The sequence below is a fragment of the Euprymna scolopes genome, chromosome 25 (assembly GCF_053919585.1).
Source record: "Euprymna scolopes isolate OS-2025 chromosome 25, ASM5391958v1, whole genome shotgun sequence".
In the NCBI taxonomy this organism is placed as follows: domain Eukaryota; kingdom Metazoa; phylum Mollusca; class Cephalopoda; order Sepiida; family Sepiolidae; genus Euprymna; species Euprymna scolopes.
Window position 1 is genome coordinate 85,279,948 of NC_136506.1, and position 25,124 is coordinate 85,305,071.

Genomic DNA, 25,124 nt, shown 5'->3' on the forward strand with positions numbered 1-25,124 from the left:
CCATTGTTTTTAACCGTGTCTATTTATTCATAAATCGTGTGACAAAATGCTCGGCGAATGTATATAATAAACACTGTTAATTTTGGGTGTATGAAAAGTGACAGTTTTATTCTCGTAATAATACTTTCACAAATATGCTATGGAGTGCGAGGAAAGAGAGAGAGAGAGAGATGTTCAGTGGCAGGCGGCTTCCTCTGCCGTCTTTCTTCTCTCTGTCCGTTTAACACGCATTCATTTGTTTCTATTGACACATCTTCACAATTGTCAAATCAAAGCCACATTCCAAATGGTTGTTTCCATTTTCGAAAACTTGGTCATCTTAAGAATGTTGAATTCCAAATCTTTGTACATTCTTTCCAATCTTATGATTTCTGATGACATTTCTTGGTTTGAAGACTTGTCAACAATATTTGTGTGTGTGTACCCAGTTCAATATGCATGTGTATGTATACAACCAGCAATAATTCCAGCATTGCCCAGAATACTATTCAACATCTGTAAATGCTGACATTCCCTTTGATTTTTCAACATGCTGCAATCAGCAAAGACAGTTTGCCCTTATTAAGAAATCAAGTTTTGGAATAACCAATTTGTCAAGTAGTGTGTCTGACTTAATGTTTTGGATATATTGCACATGATCATTCCCTTGTCATTTGTCTGGAGTTGCGCAAGTGAGGCTTGAGTGAGAACTCCTCACTCACTGTTGTACATCATGTTTTGCATGCAACTGTCATAGACCTTACCCCTGGTAATAATTGGGATAGCTTGGGATGTTAGAATCAGGAGAAACTGTCTCGACTACGATGAACAAACTTAGTTCGCAGTCACCTCTAATATTGTTTATAGTTTTGCCTGATGGTTTATTTTTATTTTTAGGGTGCCCAGCTTTCTTTTTGCTGACCAGACTTAGGTCTCTGCAAATTCTCATAACCAAATTATCAGTAAAAAAAAAAAAAAAATAGGAAACCCTCATTTTAATGGGCTTTTTTTAAAGCTTTTTTTTTTTAGTGAACGTTTTCTTTGGTGAAAAGTGTTGGGTTTTCTTACCAGAATGTCAATCCAGGTTCCATTGCTCATGGCTTCATCCACACTTGCTTCCACCTGTTCTTTTAGGCCGGTGCCAATGCAACATGTGCTGAGAAACGTCAGGTGTTCGTTCTTATACTTTCTTTTAATGAAATCTTTGGGATCTCCAATGCCAAGTCTTTGCAGTGTATCATATTCTAAAAAGAGAAAAATAAAATGAAAGGAAAAAAGAAAACAGAAAAATAGATAAAAAAAAGCAAAGAAAGAAAAATAAAGGAAAAACAAAAAATAAAGGAAAAACAAAAAATAAAGGAAAAACAAAAAATAAAGGAAAAACAAAAAATAAAGGAAAAACAAAAAATAAAGGAAAAACAAAAAATAAAGGAAAAACAAAAAATAAAGGAAAAACAAAAAATAAAGGAAAAACAAAAAATAAAGGAAAAACAAAAAATAAAGGAAAAACAAAAAATAAAGGAAAAACGAGAGAAAGAAAAAAGAAAGAAAAAGAAAAAGAAAGGAAAAATAGAAAAAGAAAAGTACACTAAGAATTATGCACAGAATGCACTGCAAATAGGTCACAAACACGATTTGTTACGAAACGTATTAAAAAAAATTCAGATTTTAGACTGTGAGATCACTTAAAAAACACACAAAACAAACAATTATCAGCCTTCACAGATTTATTTTTAGGTGAATTAAAATTTGTTCATCATTACTACATTCTCTATCAACTCTTTACAATCGCATTTTATACAATCTTCTGTTTTCGCATTATTTCATTTACTTGATTTTATTTAGAACTAGCAGGATCCATGTCCCAACGTTGCCCAAGTGAAATATTAATGAATGATTTAACTTTAAAAAAATAACTATTATAAAATATCACCTCTGAAAATAAAAATGTTTCTCGTCCAGAATTCCCCCATATTAAAAAAATAAAGATAGAGAAAAATCTGTATGATGTACGTACCCATGACAAAACGAAAATAGTATATTCCAAAAATCACATAAATTGATCAAGAAATTTTATTTTTATATTGAAAATAATTTTCAGTATAATCTGTGTATGTGTCTTGCGTAGATTTTGATTTTTAATTAGGCATCCACACATAGTGAATTACAACTTTTTTTTATGTACTACATTATTTGTGTTTTGATCATACTCATTAGTAAATTTTTAAAATAAAAAGGGGGGGGGCTTATGCAATATAATAGAATTTTTAAAAATGCATCTTACGTAAATCACTATTACATAATTAAGTATCATGTCGAAATTAAGAAAAAATCTAAAAATGATGAAAAATGATAGATCTGCTAGAATTATTTTTTTTTTACAAAAAACAAAAACAAAAGAAAACATAAGCAGTTTGCCATTTTCGATTTTGAAATGACAGATTTGTCAAAATAAATTGCAGTTACCTCCCTTGGATTTTAAGAACTTTGGCCTTTTGGCTAGAAACAAAGTGTAGTATCTGTTTTCATAATACACTTCACCTTTTCTGTTTTCGGTCAGTAGAGGAAAAATCCTTCAAGTCCAAGACAATTTTAATTTTTGTTCCTATCCAGAGTGCCCCTTTTTGAGGAGCTGGATTTTCCCTACATTAAAAACCGACATTGTGTTTAACTCTGCCTTCGTGGGGAGACAAGTAAATAGGAACATTAATACGATAAAACTGTATAATTATTTAAAAAAAAAAACATTTTTACTTGCAATCATTTTTTTATTCAATCATTTTACATAATTTTTGGAATTTTTTCTAATTTCAATATGATACGTAAGTATGTGATTGTGTTTTTACCTAAAATGTATTTAGTTGAAATTACTACTGCACAAGCACCCAAAATAGCTACAAACTCACCAAAATAATCGTTTTGATTATAAAAATCTTCCACCCATTTGTTCTGAGTCTTCACATAATTATCAGGATGGTAAGTGCCTTTCTCTTTTTGACCAATTATAGTTCCAGACAAACGTTCGCTCTTCAGCAGTTCTTCAACAATGGCTTGAAAATAAATATAAAAATTCAATATTAGATAAAGTGATATGGGACAAGAAGAAGAAAGAAGCAACCTTAGTAGAAGTTAGTGTCCTCAATGATGCTGGGTTAAACAGAGCTGAGCGGGGGAAGATAATGAAATACCAAGGAAATTGGAATCTTAGGAAGATTACTATCATTCCAGTAATTATAGGAGAAACCAAACTCAAAGAACTTGAATGCATACTGGAGAGAACTTGGATGCCTACTAGACATTATCCTCGAGTGTCTAAGGTCTCTCTGTACAAGGGTTTGCCAGAACAACCTGGCATGAGGATATTTTTCCCTAGAAGTAAACCTTGACCAAATATTCAAAATCACATAGTATTCGCTGCCCAAATAAGATTTCCTCTCTATGGCTAAATCACATAAGCTTTTAGGAGGAATGGTGTACCTTCTCCAAGTGATGTTACCTTCAGTAACAGCACAAAGCTGGATACTCCACCAGACTAGATAAATTCTTGTCCTGGAATCCAGTTAAGACCAAGAGACCAAAACGAAAGATATACAACATATAAAAATGGTTAATTGGGAGAGGAAAATTACGTTCTCAATTTCTTTACTAACTCAGTGTTTGAGAGATAAAGAACTTAAATGGAACATTCGAATATCTATGTATCTCATATAGACTTCAAGTGTTAGCCCTAGGTAGTGGGCCCCTTGATTTCTGTAAATTCTAGCATGACTTTGAGAATTTCTGTACATTGCTTGAACAATCTTCATAAACTCCCCATGAGTAAATTTTTTTTTAAATAAATAATTTTTTAAAGTAAATATTTTTCTTAAAAAGGAAAAATTTTTTAAAGTAAAATTTTTAGAAAAGGAAATATTTTTGAAGTATATAATTTTTTTAGCAAAAAGTAAACAATTTTTATTTAAAACATAAAAATTTTTTAAGTAAATAATCTTCATCAAAAAAGTAAACATGCTTTTATTAAAAATATTTTTATTTAAAAAGTAAATAACTTTTTAATGTAAATATTTTTATGTAAATAATTTTTAAGTAAACTTTTTTAAAGTAAATAATTTTTACAGTAAATTTGTTAAAGTAAACAATTTCTATTTAAAAAGTAAACAATTTCTATTTAAAAAGTAAACCGTTTCTATTTAAAAAGTAAACCATTTCTATTTAAAAAGTAAACCATTTCTATTTAAATGAATAAAAGAATCTTAATACTCACCACAAAACATGTTTTCCTTAAACCCATGTTGCTTACAAATATTAAGCATTGAAGTCGGCCTAAAAATAAAAAAAACATTTGGTTGGAATCCGTGTTTAACAATAATGTCTTTGGTATTTATGTAGAATAAAGACTGTGCTACCATCAAAATGTTCCTACCAGTTTGTGTAAAATGCTGGAAGGCGCCAAATGAAAGTTTCATCAATTTCTTTTTCACGCAAACACTAGCAAATTTTTTCAATGAAATATATCTTATTTCTATTATTTTGAAATGCCAACATCCCTGAATGGAAGTGTTGTTGTGGAACGAAATGGATTAAAACTTGGCATACCCAGATTCTCATTCCATATCATAAACCACTTAACCACTATCATCTTCCTGATGATGATGCTGCAACTGATAATGATATTTGAATATCTAGTTATTTCCATCCGTGAAAACATGGGAAGAAGTGATAATGATGAACTTAAGAGAAAAAGGGATAAATAAAGACCTGGCCAGAGATAGGTTTGTTTAGAAGTCAGTTTTTAAACACTATTCATTCATCATGACGATTATTCCTCTACTTGCCTCCCCATGAGGGCAAAGTTAGACACAAGGTTGGTTTTTTTATGTGAAGAAAATCCATCTCCCATAAAAGGGCCACTCTGGATAGGAACAAAAATAAAAATCGTTTCAGTCATGAAGGATTTCTACTCAACTGACGGACAACATGCAGCATTAGAACAGATACTACACTGTTATCTTGGTCCGAAGGCCAGATGATGATCATTGTTGGCATTTTGTTTCATCAATATCTTTCTATTAAGAATTCTTACATGAGAGATCACATGAAGGTTGCCAACATCTCTAAGTGAAAATGTTTCTATGGAACAAACTGGATTAGAACTTGGCATATCCAGGTTGTAATCCTGTGTCATTAACCACTTAACCACCTTCCGCATGTTACTGCTGTGCTTACAAGAAGGATAACATGCACATATGGATAAAAAAATATAAAGTTCGGTTGCAATGAATGAGCAAGGTCATATGCGACACAGAGCGGCTATACAGCAAAAAAACGCAGAACATGACATACCTTGTGATGGCGCTGAACAGACCTCGGATCTTGGCTCTCATCCGCGAAATAAACACATCCGTGTAGATGACATCTTTATTTACATTATCCATTTTGCCCTTGATGACAGAATTCATGTTCTGTTGTATAATCTAAAACAAGATATACAAATTGTAGACAGATTACAGGGGGAAAAAAACAGAAACAATCATAAAATACACTTAAATATATTTTAATTTGTCCAGATTTCATAGATATGAGGGACCACATGAAGGTTGCCAACATCTCTAAGTGAATGAACTCAATTATAGAGTCGTGATTTCAAAAGTAAAAAAAAGAAGCATTTGGGTGTCATCAGCTACAATCGAAACCAAAACTATAGCATCCAAAGCTGGTAACTTTACCACTGTAACAACGTGACACGCATATGAACTGATTAAAAATCAAAAATAAACTAAGATGAATGTACAAAATGTATAACGATTTTTTTCAATTTTGATCCATTTTTGACCCCTTAAAAACTACTTTAACCAGCTAAAGACCATAACAGAATGGTCCGTAAAAATCCAATCATTTGAGCCCTTAGTGCGGCTCTGTGACTTTTAGTTTCGGAAGAGATAGAGTTTGAAAATATGGGGACAGATAGACATACAGCCTTTTATATATTAGATAAGTGTAACAAGTACCATTATAACATAGTTAAGTGACCAATTAATGTTCTTTGCTTCTTTAATAACTCAATATTTGAACAGCAGACGAAAATCTTGATTGAACATACGGTTATCTATGTATCTCATATAGAATTCCACTGTTAACCATAGGAAGGAGCTCCTTGATTTCTAAAAAGTAAATGAAGTAAAATAAAAAATTAAAAGGAAAAAAAAAAGAATCAAAGATTCCATAATTTATTGCCTCTCTGGAAAACCAATCTCAGTGAATCACAATTGTTTTTAATACCCAGAGAAGTGTGTATGATTTTTGGAATATGACGTCTTCGTTCTGTAAAAGTATGTATGTCATAAAAATTTGTAATCCTCCACACCAAGGAAAGAAAACTCATAAAAAGGCAGTAAAATTTCTTATGTAAGCACTTTCTCCCAAATACAAGAATAAAACAAAAAAATGTTTTGATTTGTTGCTCCACAAAACATTCTTTAATGGCAGCAGACGACAGTTAATAAATTGGAAGAAAATATTAGTTTTAATAATCCAAAAATATAAATCATTAAAAATAAATCATTTTAATAAAGTCATCATGATGAATCTAATATATTTGTAGATTATGCTACAATCGCCAGAAAAAAATTCTTTCATTTTGTCAGGAATGGAAATTAATCGAAAAATACATGTGGTCCCACAATATTGCAACTGTTCCAAAAACTATCATTGGTCCAGAACACACCAGGACTGATTATAAAAATTTCCTGCGAGACATTTGCAAAGGGTATTTCCTTATGAATCCGCCCCCCGCCCCGGCAAATACTCAAAAATTAAAAAACTAACCCCAATCTTAACAGAAAAGAAAAAAAAACATTTCGTCATGAAATAATTTATTTGTACTCATCCCCACCAAAAAAAAAAAAAAATGTAGTAGCATTTCTTACAAAAACACTTCCCCCAAAATACAAAAATAAAACAAAAAAATGTTTTTTTAATTTGTTGCACCACAAAACATTCTTTAATGGCAGCAGATGACAGTTAATAAATTGGAAGAAAATATTAGTTTTAATTGTGCAAAAATTTAAATCGTTAAAAATAAATCGTTTTAATAAAGCCATCATGATGAATTTAGCGGGTTTGTTTGTCTTTTAAAAGGTTTGCACCGATCTATCAACATTAGATATTGTTCTCTTTGAATAACTAGCTGAAGTAACTCGATATTAGCTAAAAGTGAACCTGCTTTAGATTTACCAATAAAGCAAGACATGAAAAAATGCAAGTGTCTAAATAATAAATGAACCTTTGCTTTCGTTTATAAAGGCAGGAGGGGGTATAATTAAATTACCGCTTCTGAGAAAGGGAGGGTATATAGCTAGATTACCGTTTCTGAGAGGGGGGGGGTATAGCTAGACTACCGTTTCTGAGAGTGGGAGGGGGGTATAGCTAGATTACCATTTCTGAGAGGGGGAGGGGGTATAGCTAGCTTACCGTTTCTGGGAGGGGGTATAGCTAGATTACCATTCTTGAGAGGGGGAGGGGGTATAGCTAGATTACCATTCCTGAGAGGGGGAGGGGGTATAGCTAGATTACCATTCCTGAGAGGGGGAGGGGGTATAGCTAGATTAAAATTTCTGAGAGGGAGAGAGGGGGTACAGCTAGATTACCCTTTCTGAGAGGAGGAGGGGGTATAGCTATAACATTTCTGTCTTATTTTCAAACAGCATCTGATCTTAAAACTGGAGAACTTATCACCAAAAGTTATTTCAAATAATTTTCTGAAAAACTACAACAAAATGCACCCAACAAAGTCAGGATAATACAGAAATCGAAACATTGTAACTATGACGACAATCAAGGATAAGGATTAATATCAGAAACATGTTAATGATATAAATTATTCGGTAAATTTTTATGACGTGCTCCAGCGTATTATAAACACCTCAATCTCCTCATGTTAAGAACGGCTCTCAGAATAAACACCCCCAACCTCCCCATGTTAGGAATGACTTTCAGAATAAACACCTCTCCAACCTCCCCATGTTAGGAATAACTTTCTGAATAAATACCTCCCCAACCTCCCCATGTTAAGAACGGCTTTTGAAATGGGGTGATATTCTGAAAGCCATTCTTAACATAGAGGTTGGGGTGTTTATAATACGCTGGGGTATGTCATAAAAATTTACCATTTATTCAGTATCTCTCGGAGGTTTTTTTGTATATTATTTTTGTGGGAATTCATTTGTTTAGGTAGAGAAATTCTTTTGCATGGGTAAGAGAATTCACCTGTGTGGGTAGAGGAATTCTTTCTAGTAGGTAGGGGAATTTGTTTTCGTGTTTAAAGTAATTCACTTTCATAGGAAGGGTAATTCATTTTCATGGGTAAGGGGAATTAATTTCTTATTTCTACAAATACTTACGGACAAGAGAAAATTTGTTGGCAGATCATAATGTTGCATCAAATCGGTTATCAAAATGTGTCCGTTTTCTTGCAATTTTTCATTGATTTCCTCAGCTACACTGCTTTTGTAGGAACTGGAAAATCAAAATAAAATTATTTTACAAACATTATAGCATGGAAGGGGAATTGATGCTAGGAAGAAATAAACGTCGTAGTAGTAGTAGCAGCATAAGAGGGTGATATAAATAAAAAGAGAGATTCATGCAAATAAATAAATGATGTAAATAAAGAAAAACAGAGAAGAAGAGGATGTAAAGAAGAGAGAAGAGCAGAAGCATGACAAAATAAATGACGTAAATAAAAGGAGACAAAAATAAATGACAAAAATAACAAAGATTAAGACGATGGCAAAATAAATAAATGACATAAATAAAGAAGAGTAAAAAAAAAAATGGAAATAGCACTAACCCTATGCAGGTTAAAACGGCTTCCTCTAAAGGAGGAAATTCCATGGGAGTATAAAATTCACAAGCAGTCCCCAGTTGTATGTATATACCCCTTAGGGAAGACGATGCTGGGTTTTTGCAACTCTTGAAGAGAGGTGTCAACGTCCTTCTACATATTGGTATTGCCAAATTGGTCACCCATCTGGTACTGACCAGGCTCAATGTTGCTTAACTTCGATGATCTAATGAGAACCAGTGTGTCAACATGATTATGCCGTACTAGACTTAAATGTATACACATTTAAATAAAGATTAAAGAAAGAGTAAGAAGATGACAAAATAAATAAATGACATAAATAAAGAAGAGAGGAGAGTAAGTAGACGTACACACAAATAAATTATGTAAATAAAGAAAAGGAGAGAGTAAAGAAAAGCAGAGGAAAACAAAAGCATGACGTAAATACCAGAGAGGAGAGTAAGAGGAAAATAGCTTCAGTGGCAATATGCTTTGTTTGAGATAAATTAAAGTTAAGATGAAATAAATAAATGATGTAACAGAAGAAGAAAAGCCTCACAATTATTTTTTTCTCTAAGCTAACCTTAATAATCACCTTCTCAACCACTGATAACCATGGCTAATGATACATTACCTGAAAATACTTTGTTCAAACTTTTCGGCTTACCATTCACAGGAAGCATTAATTGGAACAGATACATAGAAGGCATTGCCAAGGCTGTTGCAAAAGCAGTGGGCTCTCTCTACCGTGCTAGAAAGTTACTTACGCCTGAGAGTATCCTGTACCTTTACAAGCCACTATTCACCCATGTATTGAGTATTGTTGCCACATTTGGGCTGGTGCATCTGCTACTAGTCTCTCTCTCTTGAAGTTCAAGAGAGAGTCGCCAACCTAATAGGTTCTGTACTGTCAGCTAGGCTTCAACCTCTGCTCCATCGACGAAATGTTGCATCCCTCTGCCTATTTTACAAGTATTTTAATGGTAGGTGGTCTGAAGAACTTTTGTACCCTCTTGACGTAAATACGCCCCCCGACAAACCCAACAAGCAATGCAACAGTTTATCTTCTTTAATATAAATCTCACCTGTCTGTTAGTGCGTTTGCGATCCTAACAATGGCGGAAGAGGAAACTGAAATTCTCAGAGACAAGAAATTGGCCGATAATAATGACGTTAGTGTGTGTGTGTGAAGGTATATACCTACACATACACACTAACGTCGTTATTTGTTTGTCTCACTAAAACTTTTGATACACGCGACCAACACTGACAAAATTGGTATCATTTGAAAGCTTAGTCTCTTGGACAACAAATATCCCAAAAATTGGCCAAAAGCATTCATTCTTTGACTGTCAACGGGGCCATTTTTTACAAGGAAGGGTAACTTTTTTTGTCAACATTTTTGTAAAGTCATCATACGCCTTGCAATGACTAGCATTACAGATTCAAGCTTGCTTGCTTGCTTAGTACCCCCCCCTCCCCTCCAACTCGCATGGGTATTCGCTGCTATTTTCATTTTTTCTGTGGCATTTTGAAACTTTTTTTTTGGGGGGGGGGCTCTGTTGATGAATATGGTTACTATAAAACTTCTCCACCCCTGCTAGTCTTCAAATAAAAAAAAGATCAAGCACAACTTGAGTAGGTGTTATTCAAACTATTTCGTACTATTCAGGTATATGTGATTTGCTTTGTTTTTTTGCTGTCAGACTGAAGTATGGCTCTGCTTAGTTTTAGGAGGTCCTCCTCCCAGACTTTACCTTCTCTCTTTGAAAAAAGAGGGGTTTATTGCTAATCACCCGAAGCACCCTTTTACGAGAAAACGCTGATGAGGCTTCTCAAGCATTTTTGTAGGTTAGAGTGTGTTTATTTTAGTGTGTTGACTTTTCACAAACCACATCTGACAAGGTAAATAAAAATAAACATGAACTTACTCATTGATCAGTTCACCGAGCAGTAAAGTAATGTCATGATTATAGCGTACGATATCACCGGCTTTTGACTCGATGTGTGAATAATCCACATTCAAAGTTTGCTTTAAGTCTGCAAGATTCACCCGGCCTGCAATAAAATAAAATACCAACTTTAATTGGTAGTAGGTTTGAAAAAAAAATTTTTTTGTATTCAAAGAAAGTAAAAATATCAAAAAAAGAATTCACAGAAAAATTCAAAGAAAAGAAACTATTTTTGTTTTAAATTCAAAGAAAGAAAACTATTTTTGTTTTAAATTCAAAGAAAGAAAACTATTTTTGTTTTAAATTCAAAGAAAGAAAACTATTTTTTTTTTAAATTCAAAGAAAGAAAACTATTTTTGTTTTAAATTCAAAGAAAGAAAACTATTTTTGTTTTAAATTCAAAGAAAGAAAACTATTTTTTTTTTAAATTCAAAGAAAGAAAACTATTTTTTTTTTAAATTCAAAGAAAGAAAACTATGTTTTTTTAAATTCAAAGAAAGAAAACTATTTTTTTTTTTAAATTCAAAGAAAGAAAACTATTTTTTTTTTAAATTCAAAGAAAGAAAACTATTTTTTTTTAAATTCAAAGAAAGAAAACTATTTTTTTTTTAAATTCAAAGAAAGAAAACTATTTTTTTTTTAAATTCAAAGAAAGAAAACTATTTTTTTTTTAAATTCAAAGAAAGAAAACTATTTTTTTTTTAAATTCAAAGAAAGAAAACTATTTTTTTTTTAAATTCAAAGAAAGAAAACTATTTTTTTTTTAAATTCAAAGAAAGAAAACTATTTTTTTTTTAAATTCAAAGAAAGAAAACTATTTTTTTTTATTCAAAGAAAGAAAACTATTTTTTTTATTCAAAGAAAGAAAACTATTTTTTTTTATTCAAAGAAAGAAAACTATTTTTTTATTATTCAAAGAAAGAAAACTTTTTTTATTATTATTCAAAGAAAGAAAACTATTTTTTTTATTATTCAAAGAAAGAAAACTATTTTTTTTATTCAAAGAAAGAAAACTATTTTTTTTATTCAAAGAAAGAAAACTATTTTTTTTTATTCAAAGAAAGAAAACTATTTTTTTTTATTCAAAGAAAGAAAACTATTTTTTTTTATTCAAAGAACAAAAACTATTTTTTTTTAAATTCAAAGAAAGAAAAATTTTTTTTTTAATTTTTTCAAAGAAATTTTTGTGCTTATATAAAATTACACTTAAATTCAAAAATCAGGTAAACTGATCAAGTAATTTTTTTTATTAAGAAAATCAAATTTTATCATTTATAGTGATTAAAATATTTTAATTATTATTAATACAAACAAAATCTGTCAATATGGCCACTCTCAATCTGCTCCTTACCTTCTAGTAAAATTTGATTTTCATAATTAAAAACTAAAAAAAAAAACTACTTGATCAATTTATATAATTTTCAGAATATGACTTATTCATTCTCATATGATTTTCGGAATATGACATCTTCATTTTGTGATGAGTACATACAAAGATTTTTCTGTATTTTTTTTTTTTTTTTAATCAAGTGGGTCCTTCCATGTCAAAACACCGGCAAAAAGTTGAAATTTGCACCCACCGACACCAAATTACTTGAAATTTGGCACAAATATTCCCCTTCATGAGTTACGGAAATGTGCCAAATTATTTGGTCCTAAACCTTACTGTTCGATTTTAGGGGGTTGTAAAATTTGCATATTTTGCTTCCAAATTTATGCCGTGAAACCGTACGGAATTTCAGTGTTTTATAAAAATTTTAAAAAAATACTTCCACATATCAAATATTTCTGAAATTTGGTAGAAAGGCCATTTAGGGACTCTAGAATCTGAATATTTAAATATTTTAACCCCATACCTGGTAGAAAATAAAATTTTGCTCACTCAAAAGTATGTCCCTCCAAATCATCAATTTTTTACTTTATGTAGCTTACGGTCAGTCTAGAGAAAAATATGTCCTCTTCAAATTTCATAATATTTTTTATAGCATCTACTATGATTGCTTAAGTTCTCAAAAAAATTTTGTGAGGGTTTCTAGCCTACTTTAGAAGATATGGCCCTGCCAAGTTTAGTTTTTTTTTTTAATGTACATGTGGTAATTCAGTGAAAGATTGATAAAGACAATCATCCTAATACTCCCAAACTCCTCAAATGTTCATATTGTGTTAAGTAATTTCTTAAACTTTTCAATAAGATAGTCGTTGTTAATTTAAAAAGAAAATAATTTGAATATATTTTGCAGATATTGAATTTTGTATGGTACGGATAGATTGTCTTCACTTCAGAGTTTTTGTAGATGGCATTAAGCATTTTTTTTTTTTGTCTTTACAATTTTTTAAAAAGTTATTTTCATTAAACTAAAACCTTTTTTTTTTCATTTAGAAGAAAGTCATAATAAAATGCTTTTTTCAATAGTTTAAAACACCAAGTATGAAGCTATACTAAGCAATAATTTTTTTTTTTTTGTAGACTATCGTTTAAACATAAGATCTCTGATAGGTAATAATTGTATTAAATTTAGAGTTAGGCCAACTGTGAACTGTTAATGACTCTTCTTTGACCCAGACTGGAACTTGTCTTTGGCACCTAAAATATTTATTAGTCACTTTTCCTCCAGTATCTAAAGAGAAAGGTGGTATTTAGTAGGAAATAAAATCAAGCCAAGGCAAATAAAATAAATGATTTCATGCGGAAATCTCTCGCTATTTCTAAATTGAAAAAAAAAAGCGATTTTTTTTTATATATTACTTGTACTGACCTAACTATTGTTCTCATCTTGAGTTATGTTTCGGTTGGATTGTCCTTTCACTGTCATCAGGCATGTCGGTTGTTGGTTGGAAAAAAAGAGAAAAGTTACTGGCTCTGGAAATATTTTTGTATTTCTGCGAGTTAATAACCAAAAAATGGAGACTGACTCACAGAAATACAAAAACATCTATGGAGCTAGTAACTTTTCCACTTTTTTTTTTTTTTCAAAACACAACCGACATGTCTGATGACCGTCAAAGGACAATCCGACAGAAACATTGTTCTAATAACACTCAAGATGAGAACAATAGTCCCATCAAAACAAATAATATAAACAATCAGTCCTCATCTCAAGAACTCAGAACTTTGTTTTTTTGTTTTCTTTTTGTTAAATTCCACTTAAAAGTGAAGATCTTACATGTTATAATTTGATAACAATTTGGTTCAATTAATAGTTTAATCACAAACTGACACTGTAATAATTACATTTAACTTTCAATCAAAAACTTATTTAGAAAATAAAATAAACAGAATCATTGTGTTATGAGGGAGCATTTTTATAAGATAACTAGGGGGGGATGTACCCGGCGTTGCCCGGGTGTTTGTAGGTGTGTATATGGGGAGGGATAAGTAAAAACCCTGAAATGATGTTAAAAAAAATCGGAAAAACCAAAACAAAAAAAACAGCGAAAAAAAAAACAGCGAAAAAAAACAAAAAAACACTGTGTGTATGGTGGGGGGGGGAGGGAAGTAAACTAAAGAATAAGCGAAGTAAAAAAAAAAATAAAGAAACGTTGCCCGCGTGTCTAAAGATGTAAAAGAAAAAAAAATAGTTTTGGTCGCGAGGCTGGATTGAACCCTGGAGCCTTGATGCGGAGGTGAAACAAACTCCAACCACTTAATCGTGTAGGCCAAGAGTAAGAGGAATTGATTATAGTGTTAAAATAAGGATTATAAAGCGAGTGAAAGAGGTTTGATTGACAGATAGCCATTAAATGAGGTCATCGCGGGAGCAGTATTTTATTTTTTTTGTTTTACTTCACATTAGCATATATTAAATTACGTATTTCGTTTCCTGTCTAGACATCTCTCTCTGTCTCTCTCTCTCTTTCTGTTTGCGTTTGTGTATGTGTGTCTCTCTCTCTCACTTCGTCTTCCTTACACTAAAGACTGTTACTAAAAAAGAAAATGGCGTCTGGCTGTTTTTTTTTGTAAAAACTTCGATTGTTAATATTTTTTGTAAGCATATTTTTTTTTACTTCACATTTTGGGCTTGTTATTTTTTGTTTAACTATCGTATCTAACTATTTTTTATAGTGCTAATAACTTTGGTAACGTTGTCATAGTGTAGAAGTTCATAGTTTAGCTTGTGTGAGGGTTAAATTTTTTTTACCGATAACAACGTTTTTTAAATTCAGACTGCTATTAGAGCTTGCTGACGTCAAGATCACGTGACATGACTCAGCGGGTTTTAAATACAAGTTGACCCAAAATAAACGGCCCCGTGTATACTTTATGTAGAAGAGTTGGCGCCCATATTTTTGGGGGCAGTTATAAATCGATTTAAAAATATGTAATGTTTAACATTAAAATGTCACTTTTTTGGCCCCCCCCCCCTGCAGAAAATCGATCAGTTGACGCACTTTTGGGCTAATTTTTCGATATTTGTCGTCCGGAGGGTAGGGCTTTAATATGATACCAAGTTTGTGAATTTTTGTTCCGTTGGTCAAAAGTTTTTAGCAGACACACAAGCATACATACATTTTCGCTTTTATATATATAGATAATAAAAAAAAAATAAAACAGTTAAAAATGTGTGCTAAAGTATTCTAGGCAGTTCAAATCCCAAAAGTTTTCATTCACAAAATAGCTTAAAAAGCCAGAGTATAGTCATAGAAATTTTAAGAGATTGATTTTTTGGACATTTTATGTACTAACAAAAGGGAAGCAACTCTGATTTTTTTTTAAATCAAATAGTTACTTCCCTTATGCCGACTCCTTTGAGAAATCTTTAAATATTAATTGTCTCTGTATGTACGTGCATATCCAGAGAGAGGAATAGGCTGGGCGGAGAAGAAAGAGATGGGTTGGGAGAGGGAGACAACGGAGTGGGGAGGGGGAAAGAGAGAAAGATAGAGAGATAAAAGTTTTAATAGAAACGTGCTACACATTTAACCCACTGTTAGTAATTTATAAATTATTTTAATGATTTTAATGAAGCAATTGTGAATCCAGAGTAGTGTGGAGAGACGGATCTTTTAAAATTTAAAAAAAAAAAAAAAAAAAAAAGGTATAAAAATTTCAAGATTAAAACAAAAGAAAAAGAAAAATTTGGTGTCAGTAATGGTCATCCTTTTATTCAGCTTTCAGCTTCTTACCTCCATTGATATAGAGTTCTTCGAGGATCTCCTTCTCCAGCTGTTGCCAAGTGAGATACTCTTTGCCATCGAGCGTGTAGATAACATTAGTCAATTTCAACTCGACCAACTTCGACACAATCTCAACCACATTTCTTTCAGAAAGCCTATGAAAAGAAAGAAAAGCATGTTACAACTAGCACGTTGTGAGAAAATGGAAGAAATCAAATTTATACAGGGCTCTGTGGACAAATTTATCTTTAGTTGACCTTTGACAACTAAATATTTTTGTTCACTAGCCAAAGCCACATGATTTTTAGAATATGACATCTTCGTTCTGTGACAAGTATGTACATCATAAAGATTTTTCTGTGTTTTTAATAAAAGCAATTCTAAATATACAACAAATTTTATGTTGATACTTGAAGGTATAAACATTTTAATTTCTTCAGATATTTTTTCAAATAGCCTGCGTTAAAAAAAAAGAAAAAAGAGTACAATGTTCTATTAAACTTTTGTTTAAATAACTTGTTCGTTTTATTAAAAAAAAAAAGTTGAAAAGATATTTTTCACTCAGTAGTGAGCTTTGGAAGACTGTCAGTGAAAGAAATGCAATTGCCAAAAGATAACTGTTTCATTATTTCTAGCCGCAACTTTGAAAAATTTACTCACAATGTAGAGCCCTGTTATATGAAAGCCACTAGCATATCAATTAGTGATGACAATTCCAATATTTTTCTAAATTTCAATACAATTACCGATTCTGATTCTTTGGAAAGCTCTAAATATTTAACCATAAAGTTATTGGTTTTATTTAATTTTTTTTTCGGTTTACTGTAAAAACCCATATAATATTTGCACATATTTTTTTGCAAACATAAAAATACATTTGTAGTGGGTGATTTATAGATATAATTACCAATTCCGATTCTTTATAAATATTATAAGTTGTTTTATTTTTTCTTTCGAATTACTATAAAAACCTGTGTAATATTTGCATATATTTTCGCAAACATAAAAATACACTTGGGAGTGGGGGGGGGGGTATATAGATTTTAGTTTCACTGGTTGTTTAAAATCAATAAATATTTATTGTTTTGCCATTAATATTAAGAACGGAAAATTAAGTTCAAAACAAAAAATAAATAGAATCATTATTGGCATCAGACACAAACTTTTCTGATTCTGAAAGCACAAAAAATTTGGAGGTTTCCAATTCTGATTAACCCTAGCCTAACCCTAATATCAATTTTTTTTTTTTGTGAGGGGTGGCGTATTGGACGACAAAATATTCATTAATTAATTTCGTTTGTTTTATTGCATCTATTCATAACAAGATTCCACTGAATATGGGGGAGGGAGTAAGAAAGGAAAGATAATAATTAGAGGTGGGGTAATGGGGAGATGAGATAGGTTGATGCTTTCTTTTTTTTTTTTTTCTCAATTTTATTATAATTTTTGTTCTAGCTGGGGATGGGGTATCCTACCATATGCAGATGTTTACCCACTATCTCATACATTTCAACCGAAAGAATTGCTTGAATCTCTCTTGCACTTGGTTCACTGGGTATATTTGCCAGGTACTTTTTGAAATTCTTTTTTATGAGTCTGGTTGCTCCTATAATTATTGGAACAATAGAAATCTTCTAAAATGAGAACAATAGTCCAAAGAATCCGAATATGAATAAAAAAATATTCAATTAATTGGAATTCTTTTTGAGACGAGTAAATTTGTATTATTTATTGCGGACTATTATCCTCATCTTCTGGTTATTGTTTCATCCAACTATTCCTCTGATCTTCGCCAGGTGGTTGACCACAACAGGATAGGAATGCCGAATCTCCTAATCGCATCCTCAACAATTACTGCCTTCCATAGTTGTCATCTCACCAGGTTTTGGCCAACTAAGCCTCTGGCCACCTTTGGGTAGGATTGAAACCGCTATCTCCAGACAATGTTCACCTGGTGTCATAAAGATTCAACATCCAATCTCTGGTCCTCCCCTCACTAATCTTTCACGAAAAACACCCGTCTAACTGAATCCACTGTGAAAAATTTCCCCCACTCTATATCTGTGCCTAAATCAAAACGCGGATTCCATGAACAAAGCTTCTTTCTTAGAACTGCACGCCTGTCGAACTCTGTTCCGTCTGCCTGCTTCCCTCCGGACTACAACTTGGATGTCTTCAAGTCCAATGTTAACAAATTCCTAATGAACCGCCCCCTTAATTAAACACTTCATCAAATCTCCACACTAGCATAATGTACTTGCAATAACCCTTATCCCTGAGTGGCTTCCGGGCCTTGATAAGTGGTGATCACTGTGGTGGAAAAAAAAAAAAAAAAATCTCTATTCACTGCGCCAAATGAGGGGCTACTATTTATACTAGGAAAGAGTAACAAGATGTTGGTTTACATTACATTTAAACTTCTGTATATCAGTACAGCAAAAGAAGAGGTAGCAGGAAGGGAATTCCAAAGTCTAGCTGTTCAAGGGAAGAAACTATTAGAGTAGAAAGCTTTCTGGCATTTAGGGACCTCAACAGTGAAGGGGTGAAATTTTGTTGCTAAGTGGGTCTGTCGGGGAGAGCACATTCTATTAAAATATTTGTAAAACAGGCACAGAGATGCAACATTGCGGAGATGGAGTATTTAATAGTATCGTTCCTTGAAGAGTTTGCCTTCATTTAAATTTCTACATGGTATGGCTCTCACTGACCATACCATGTAGAAATTTAAATATAATGTAACAAACATCTTGCTGCTCAACTCCACCGCCCTTATTCAATATGCTTCAATATGCCTCATTTAGAGTTAACAAAAAGAAAAATGCAATGGGTTTTGGCATTGTACCCAAATAACTTATGGTACTCTTCCAATTTGTGATCTACCAAATGATTAGGTTTAGGGTTGTGATCTACCTATTAACCCCAACAACTCAGTGGATCACATATTGGAAGATCACTCAACTTATTTTTATCTAAATTAGTCTGTAGTAAATAAAAAAAATATTTAAAACAAAGTATATAGAAAGTTTTGTAGTGTAGGTGAAAAATAAAAATATAGTCGCCATCTTTATAAATAAATAACAAAAATGGCTAGTCAAAGAAGAACAAAGAACGTGTAATGGAAGAATGTCTAGAGGATTTCAATAATTAGACGGAGAATCCAGAGTCAGTACTGGAAATAAACAGTTTATGATTTGAAAGCACCCCACAAAAAATAAATAAATACAATTGGTTTGTTTTTTTTTTAAATAGAAAGGCAGACGATACTAAATATGTAAAGAGTTAGGTTAGGGTAAAAAAAAAAAAAAAAATTTTGAAAACTTCCCAAAAATAATTTAAAAAATGTAGGTGGCGGGTTTGTATTACTGTACACAGATTCGAAAAAGTTGTCAAAAAACAAATATATAACAAATAAATGTTATTAAAGGCAAGATAAGCTACTTTTCTTCCAAACTGGATATATTATTCGTGTTTTTATTCAATATAACATGTTTATTCAGCTCGAAAAACATACAGTGTTTTACCGATGTATTGGAAAATTCAAGATGGCGCCTGACTCTCTCTTTAACACGGTAAGTTTGGGAAAAGGTGTTATAAATAAAAAACTATACAAAATACTTTTAGAAACTCGCTCAATATATGTTACTGTGACATAGCTTGACATATATTCGGCGGCTTTTTAACAGTATTTTGTCTAGTTTTTTATTTATAACACTTTTTCCCAAACTTACCGTGTTAAAGAGAGAGTCAGGCGCCATCTTGAATTTTCCAATACATCGGTAAACACTGTTTTTGAGCTGAATAAACATGTTACATTGAATAAAAACACAAAAAAATATATCCAGTTAGGTAGAAAAGTAACTTACCTTGCCTTCAATAACATTTATTTGTTATATATTTGTTTTTTTGGACAACTTTTTCGAATCTATGTGTACAGTAATACAAACCCAGTTCAGCTTATCTGTAAACAGAACGATATGGTAATGGTCACTGTTTCCATTAAAAACCGGTGAATCGAAATGTGTTCCTTTCGTTTTTGGTTTGGGTTGTTTTGGGTTCGAGGTTAATCGCCATCTAAACTCCAATCCTGCCTTTTTATTCGGAGAACTTCAGTCCATAACGGATACGTACAATATAACTTCTTTTCAATATTTTCATTGTTTTAATCTCTTGATTAAACTGTGTACAAGTACCGAAAAGAATATCGATTGCTAAATGCTACTCTTAATAATTTACAAATTTATCAAATATTTTTTTTATTATTTTTTGTGAATAAATGCAATATACAAATATTTTTGTTTAGTAGGAAAAAAGAAAAAAATTAAATAATATTTGAAATAAAAATCAATTTCATGATAAAACTTTCAACTTCAATAATGACAGGTAAAATAAAACAAAACAAAAAAGAAACTGGGATTCTTATCCACGTCAACATTAAAAAATAGATATAATTTTAAATACTTTTTTAAACAATCCAATGGAATACATAAAAAAAAAAACAATTTAATTATTAAAATTTTAATTTGCATAGAATATACTTATTTATTTAAACTTTCATGAAATTATTTTTTTTTCTTACAAAAACAAAGAGTAAGAATATTTTTAAAAACAAAGAATAAGAAACAGACGACATATGTTTATTTCTTTTCCTCCTTATCTACTAAAAAAAAACAATCAAAAACAGTGTTTTTTAGAAACAATATGTCGACTAAACGCGACAATGTTTATAAAATATAAAAAGTGGAAAATGAATCTTGGGTGTTTGTAAAAAACTGTCATTACAAAGATTTCGGATGACACTCACTTCTGTAAGGAAGATCTTTGTTGAACTGCTTCGAATTCGGCTTGAAGCCGTTGAACATCTAGCCAGTCGGCCATGTTTGTACATAAACGAGCTCTTCAATCAAAGAAGGCGTAAAAAAGAAATTTTCGTTTCCGTTTCCGTTTTCGGTTTCCATGGAAAAAATTCAAACATTTTTTTTTTCCTCTCCGAATATTAATTCCTATTTACTTTTCACTTCTCCCAAAGTAATTTTGGTACTTTTTTTTTTTTTTTTTAAATAGGAAGTCATCAGTTATCAAGGCTCGAAGGTCACTCGAGGATAAGGGTTTAGTGTAGTAATCGTTAATGGTGTAAATTGGCTAGAATTTGATTATTTATTGGATGACTCAACAAGAACTGATTTGAAGGCTACCATGTTTTATTCAATCGGGAAGCAGACCAGCGGAACAGTATTCCATAAGCGAGCAGTTCTGGGAAAGAAGCTTTGGTTATGGAATTTTCGTTTAGATTTAAGCACAGTTAGAAAGTGGAGAAAACCGTATAGATTGCTTATTCAGATTGGCATGTGGCGATAAACAAAACTGGATTCTCTTGCAAAATTTGACCAGCATCCTCGGGATTTTCCGTCAATTATGGCTCGCACTTGACCGACAATCACCAGATTAAGCCGAGCGTTGTCTACTCTTTTTTTTTTTTTTTTTTTTACAAAGAAGTCACTACTTATCAAAGCCCGGAGGCCACTCGAGGATAAGTGTACAGTGGTCAATGGGACAATGTCGTAATAATTGTTAGTAATGGAAATTTGGTAAATTGAATTACTTAAGAGGAACGGCACATCAAGAACTTGTTTACTTTGGACTTGAAGACGATCATATTATAGTCAGCTGGAAAGCAGGTAAAAAGAAGCGAGTTCCACAGGTGTTGTGTGCAGTTCTAAGAAAAAAACTTTGTTCATGGAATCTACGATTAGGTTTAGGCACAGATAGAGAGTGGGGGGAATTATTGATAGTGTTTTCAGCTAGATGAGTGTTTCTCGTGAAAGTTTTGCGAGGGAGACTATAGATTGGAGCTCAGACGAGCACTTGCGATGAAAATAAAGACAAAGCAGAGACAGGCTCTAAACATCTCTTCTGTTAGAATGAGGTTGCAGGGAACAGAAAAGGGATTCCCCCACTAGGCTACAAAGTCTATTTTGAACTCTGTCAAGGCAGGATAAGGTCTTTCTAGCAGCTCCTGCCCAGATGTGGAAACAGTACTCTATCCTTGGACGTGCGTGGCTCTTATATAGGTAGAGAATTGTATCAGCAGTGAGACATTTACTGGAGCGGTAGAAAGATTCCACCATTTTTCCCAGCGTCCTTGGCAACAGATTTGATGTACGTGTTCAATTTCAGATCAGGAGTAAATGTCAAGCCCAGGAGCTTAAACGCTAAATCAACACTTTTTTTTGTATAAAAAATGTAATTTTTAAATTATTTTTTAGGGTGATCGGAGGATTATTTTTTCTGTTTATTTTTTAGCATTTGTTGACAAAAAAGAATTTGTAAATTTTTTCGAAAAACTTTTCTGTACTTTCACCTAACAATTTACGGTTTTCATAAAATCATTTATCTTTTTTATAAAAAAAATCTCTTTACAAAAAGAAAAAAAAACGTCTACTGCTAATTTTCTTAAAAAAAAATGTAAGCTTTCCTGAAAAAAAACAAAACTTTAATTTCACCTACCAATTTATGGTTAAACAAAACATTCATCTTTTTTTGAGAAAACAAACAACTTGTTGCTAAAAAATTGCAAAAACAAATAATAAAAGTAAATAAACAGTACAAAATGCAACTTTTCTTAAAAAAATATATATATATGTATATATATATATATATATATATATATATTCAGTAAATTTATAGTAGTTTTTTTTTTTTGCTGTTATTTTTTCCAGTTTGTTTGTTTGTTTTGAAATTCGTCTGCATCTGTTACTTTGCTCAACTTAATCTGGTTACTGCCGGTCGAGCCCAAACCATAATTGACGGAAAATCCCGAGGATCCAGGTCAAATTCTGTAAGAGTATCCAAAATTGAAGTAAGACTTTTATAGTGTACCAACTTGTCATGGAATGAAGATAGTATATTCAAAAGATCACAAAAATTGATTCAAGTAGTTTTTTTTGTTTACATGTCGGAAAACAAATTTGCCATTTTTTGCCGATAAGTGAAGGCCGAAGCCATTGTTAATATTCTTCAAATTTTGTTTTTAACTTACTTGACCCTTCTAAAAAAAAAAATGTTTTCATAATTTGAAAATTTTATTTTTCTGAAAAAAATTAAAATTAAAAAAAATTAAAATTAAAAAAGATTAAAATTAAAAAATAAAAATAAAAAATTTAAATTTAAAAATTCAAATTAAAAACAATTAAACTTAGAAAAAATAAAAATTTAAAAGAATTGAATTAAAAAAAAATTAATTAAAAAAATAAAAATTAAAAAAATTTTAATTAAAAAAAATCAAAAATTAAAATAAATAATTAAAAAAATATTAAAATTTAAAAAAAAATTTAAAAAAACAAACTAAAATTTAAAAAATACACTTCATGTTAATAAATTATTGTTTGGTTTTAAATTTTACGTTTTTGTTGTCTTCCCCCAGAGAAATTGAAATGAAAATCGCTTGTCTACCTTTGATTTTACTATCGCCGCTATTGTCCGCCTCCGCCTTATCGACATGAAGGAAAATTTGATTTTCTTGAAAATAAAAAAAAACCTACTCGATCAAATTACGTGATTTTTGGAATATTTCATCTTCATTCCATTACTAATGCGTACATCATATAGACTTTCTTTAGACTTTTCTGTGTTTTCTTTACTTTCAATTACCGTCATAAGTACTAATCTAAAGGAAATTAAGATTTGAAAAATAATAAAAATCCGTCCAAACTTATTTTTGCCAACTCCCACCTTCAACGACTGTTTTCTCTTTCTCTCTCCCTTCTCTCTCTCTCTCTCTCTCTCTCTCTCTCTTTGTTCTTCTTGCAAATATACTGCCTTAGCTTGATGAGATGTTTCTACCAGCAGGGGATACCTCATTGACAATCAGTTCGATATTTGTTTTGTTCCTATCGTCCTAACGTATCATTCTGTTCAGTTCTAGGAGAGCCACCCGCTCTCTCATGTCCAAAAGAAAACTGCCTTGTGCTTTCCACATTCATTCTTTTCCACAGCAATCATTGCACTCATATGCAAATTAATGCCACATGTTAAGAAACAGTCTATAGACAAAAGTTTTTCTTTTCTCTTTCCTTTCTTGATTCCGTCACCAGACAGGATAGACAGACACGTTGTCGCTTGTGTAAGTCATGTTTTTCATTATTTTCGCCACATTCCCCTCTGATATCATCATCACAAATAGGGAAGCTGGGTGCAGATTTCTTTATTCATAACCTCACTTCCATTCACACAATAATCACCTTGCAGAGGATCTTCCTGATGTATCCTGTTCAGCATTTACTTCCGAGAGAGAGGTTATACATTTCATCATCAGTGGTAACTTTGTTGGCGCGATGTTTTACGTATGCCGCAGCTAGTTGGAGCGATCCACAAACAGGAAAATGACTAATCAGTTTTCCACATACTGAAAAAATTGTTCGCTTCATCATGTGAGATTCTGGAGCATCTCCTCCTAGTATCCATCATAGTTTACCGCCATCACTGTGAACACTCAAACCGAGCACTCTTGCTTCTTCTAGAAGCCACTCAGGAGATTTACAGGCCAGTGCAAATTTTTCCAGATGCGAGATGCAAATTTTTCCAGATGCGAGACGTAAATTTTTCCAGATGCGAGATGTAAATTTTTCCAGATGCGAGGCGTAAATTTTTCCAGATGCGAGATGTAAATTTTTCCACCTGCGAGACGCAAATTTTTCCAGATGCGAGACGTGAATTTTTCCAGATGCGAGACGTAAATTTTTCCAGATGCGAGATGTAAATTTTTCCAGATGCGAGACGCAAATTTTTCCAGATGCGAGACGCAAATTTTTCCAGATGCGAGACGCAAATTTTTCCAGATGCGAGATGTAAATTTTTCCAGATGCGAGACGCAAATTTTTCCAGATGCAAGACGTAAATTTTTCCAGATGTGAGACGTAAATTTTTCCAGATGCGTGACGTAAATTGACGAAAATGTTGTTGGTGTATGATGACACGGCTCATTGACGCATCCTGTATTCATAATTGATCGTATTATTATTGGTGCAACATTCAAGCCAAACCCAAGGCCTGGAAGGCAATAACTTTACCCCTTTAGCATTACTGCCTGAAAGAGTCACAGTGATTTGTGTATGTGCACCTGAAGATAAGCCGGCTTCATGTCCAATATAGCATCATCAGAGCCTTCACACTGCCATTCCCACAGCTTCTGTGCACATACATCTATATTTTCTGTAAATGCATCAACAAAGTCATTTTGC

At 31.9% G+C, this 25,124-nt stretch overlaps 1 protein-coding gene across 1 annotated transcript in view; it reads right to left on the reverse strand.

Moving 5' to 3' along the window:
• Positions 1-20,797, reverse strand: part of LOC145247474 (E3 UFM1-protein ligase 1 homolog) — a 60,180-nt gene extending 39,383 nt beyond the window's left edge. Inside the window, exons 1-8 of the mRNA XM_080109272.1 lie at positions 20,690-20,797; positions 15,898-16,043; positions 10,753-10,879; positions 8,379-8,493; positions 5,323-5,453; positions 4,244-4,302; positions 2,886-3,029; positions 1,048-1,223 (exon numbers count right to left, since the gene is read on the reverse strand). Of these exons, the coding sequence (XP_079965398.1) occupies positions 1,048-1,223; positions 2,886-3,029; positions 4,244-4,302; positions 5,323-5,453; positions 8,379-8,493; positions 10,753-10,879; positions 15,898-16,043; positions 20,690-20,763 (972 nt within the window). The 5' untranslated portion in view covers positions 20,764-20,797. The remainder of the gene's footprint in view (positions 1-1,047; positions 1,224-2,885; positions 3,030-4,243; positions 4,303-5,322; positions 5,454-8,378; positions 8,494-10,752; positions 10,880-15,897; positions 16,044-20,689) is intronic.
• Positions 20,798-25,124: the final 4,327 nt, after the last annotated feature.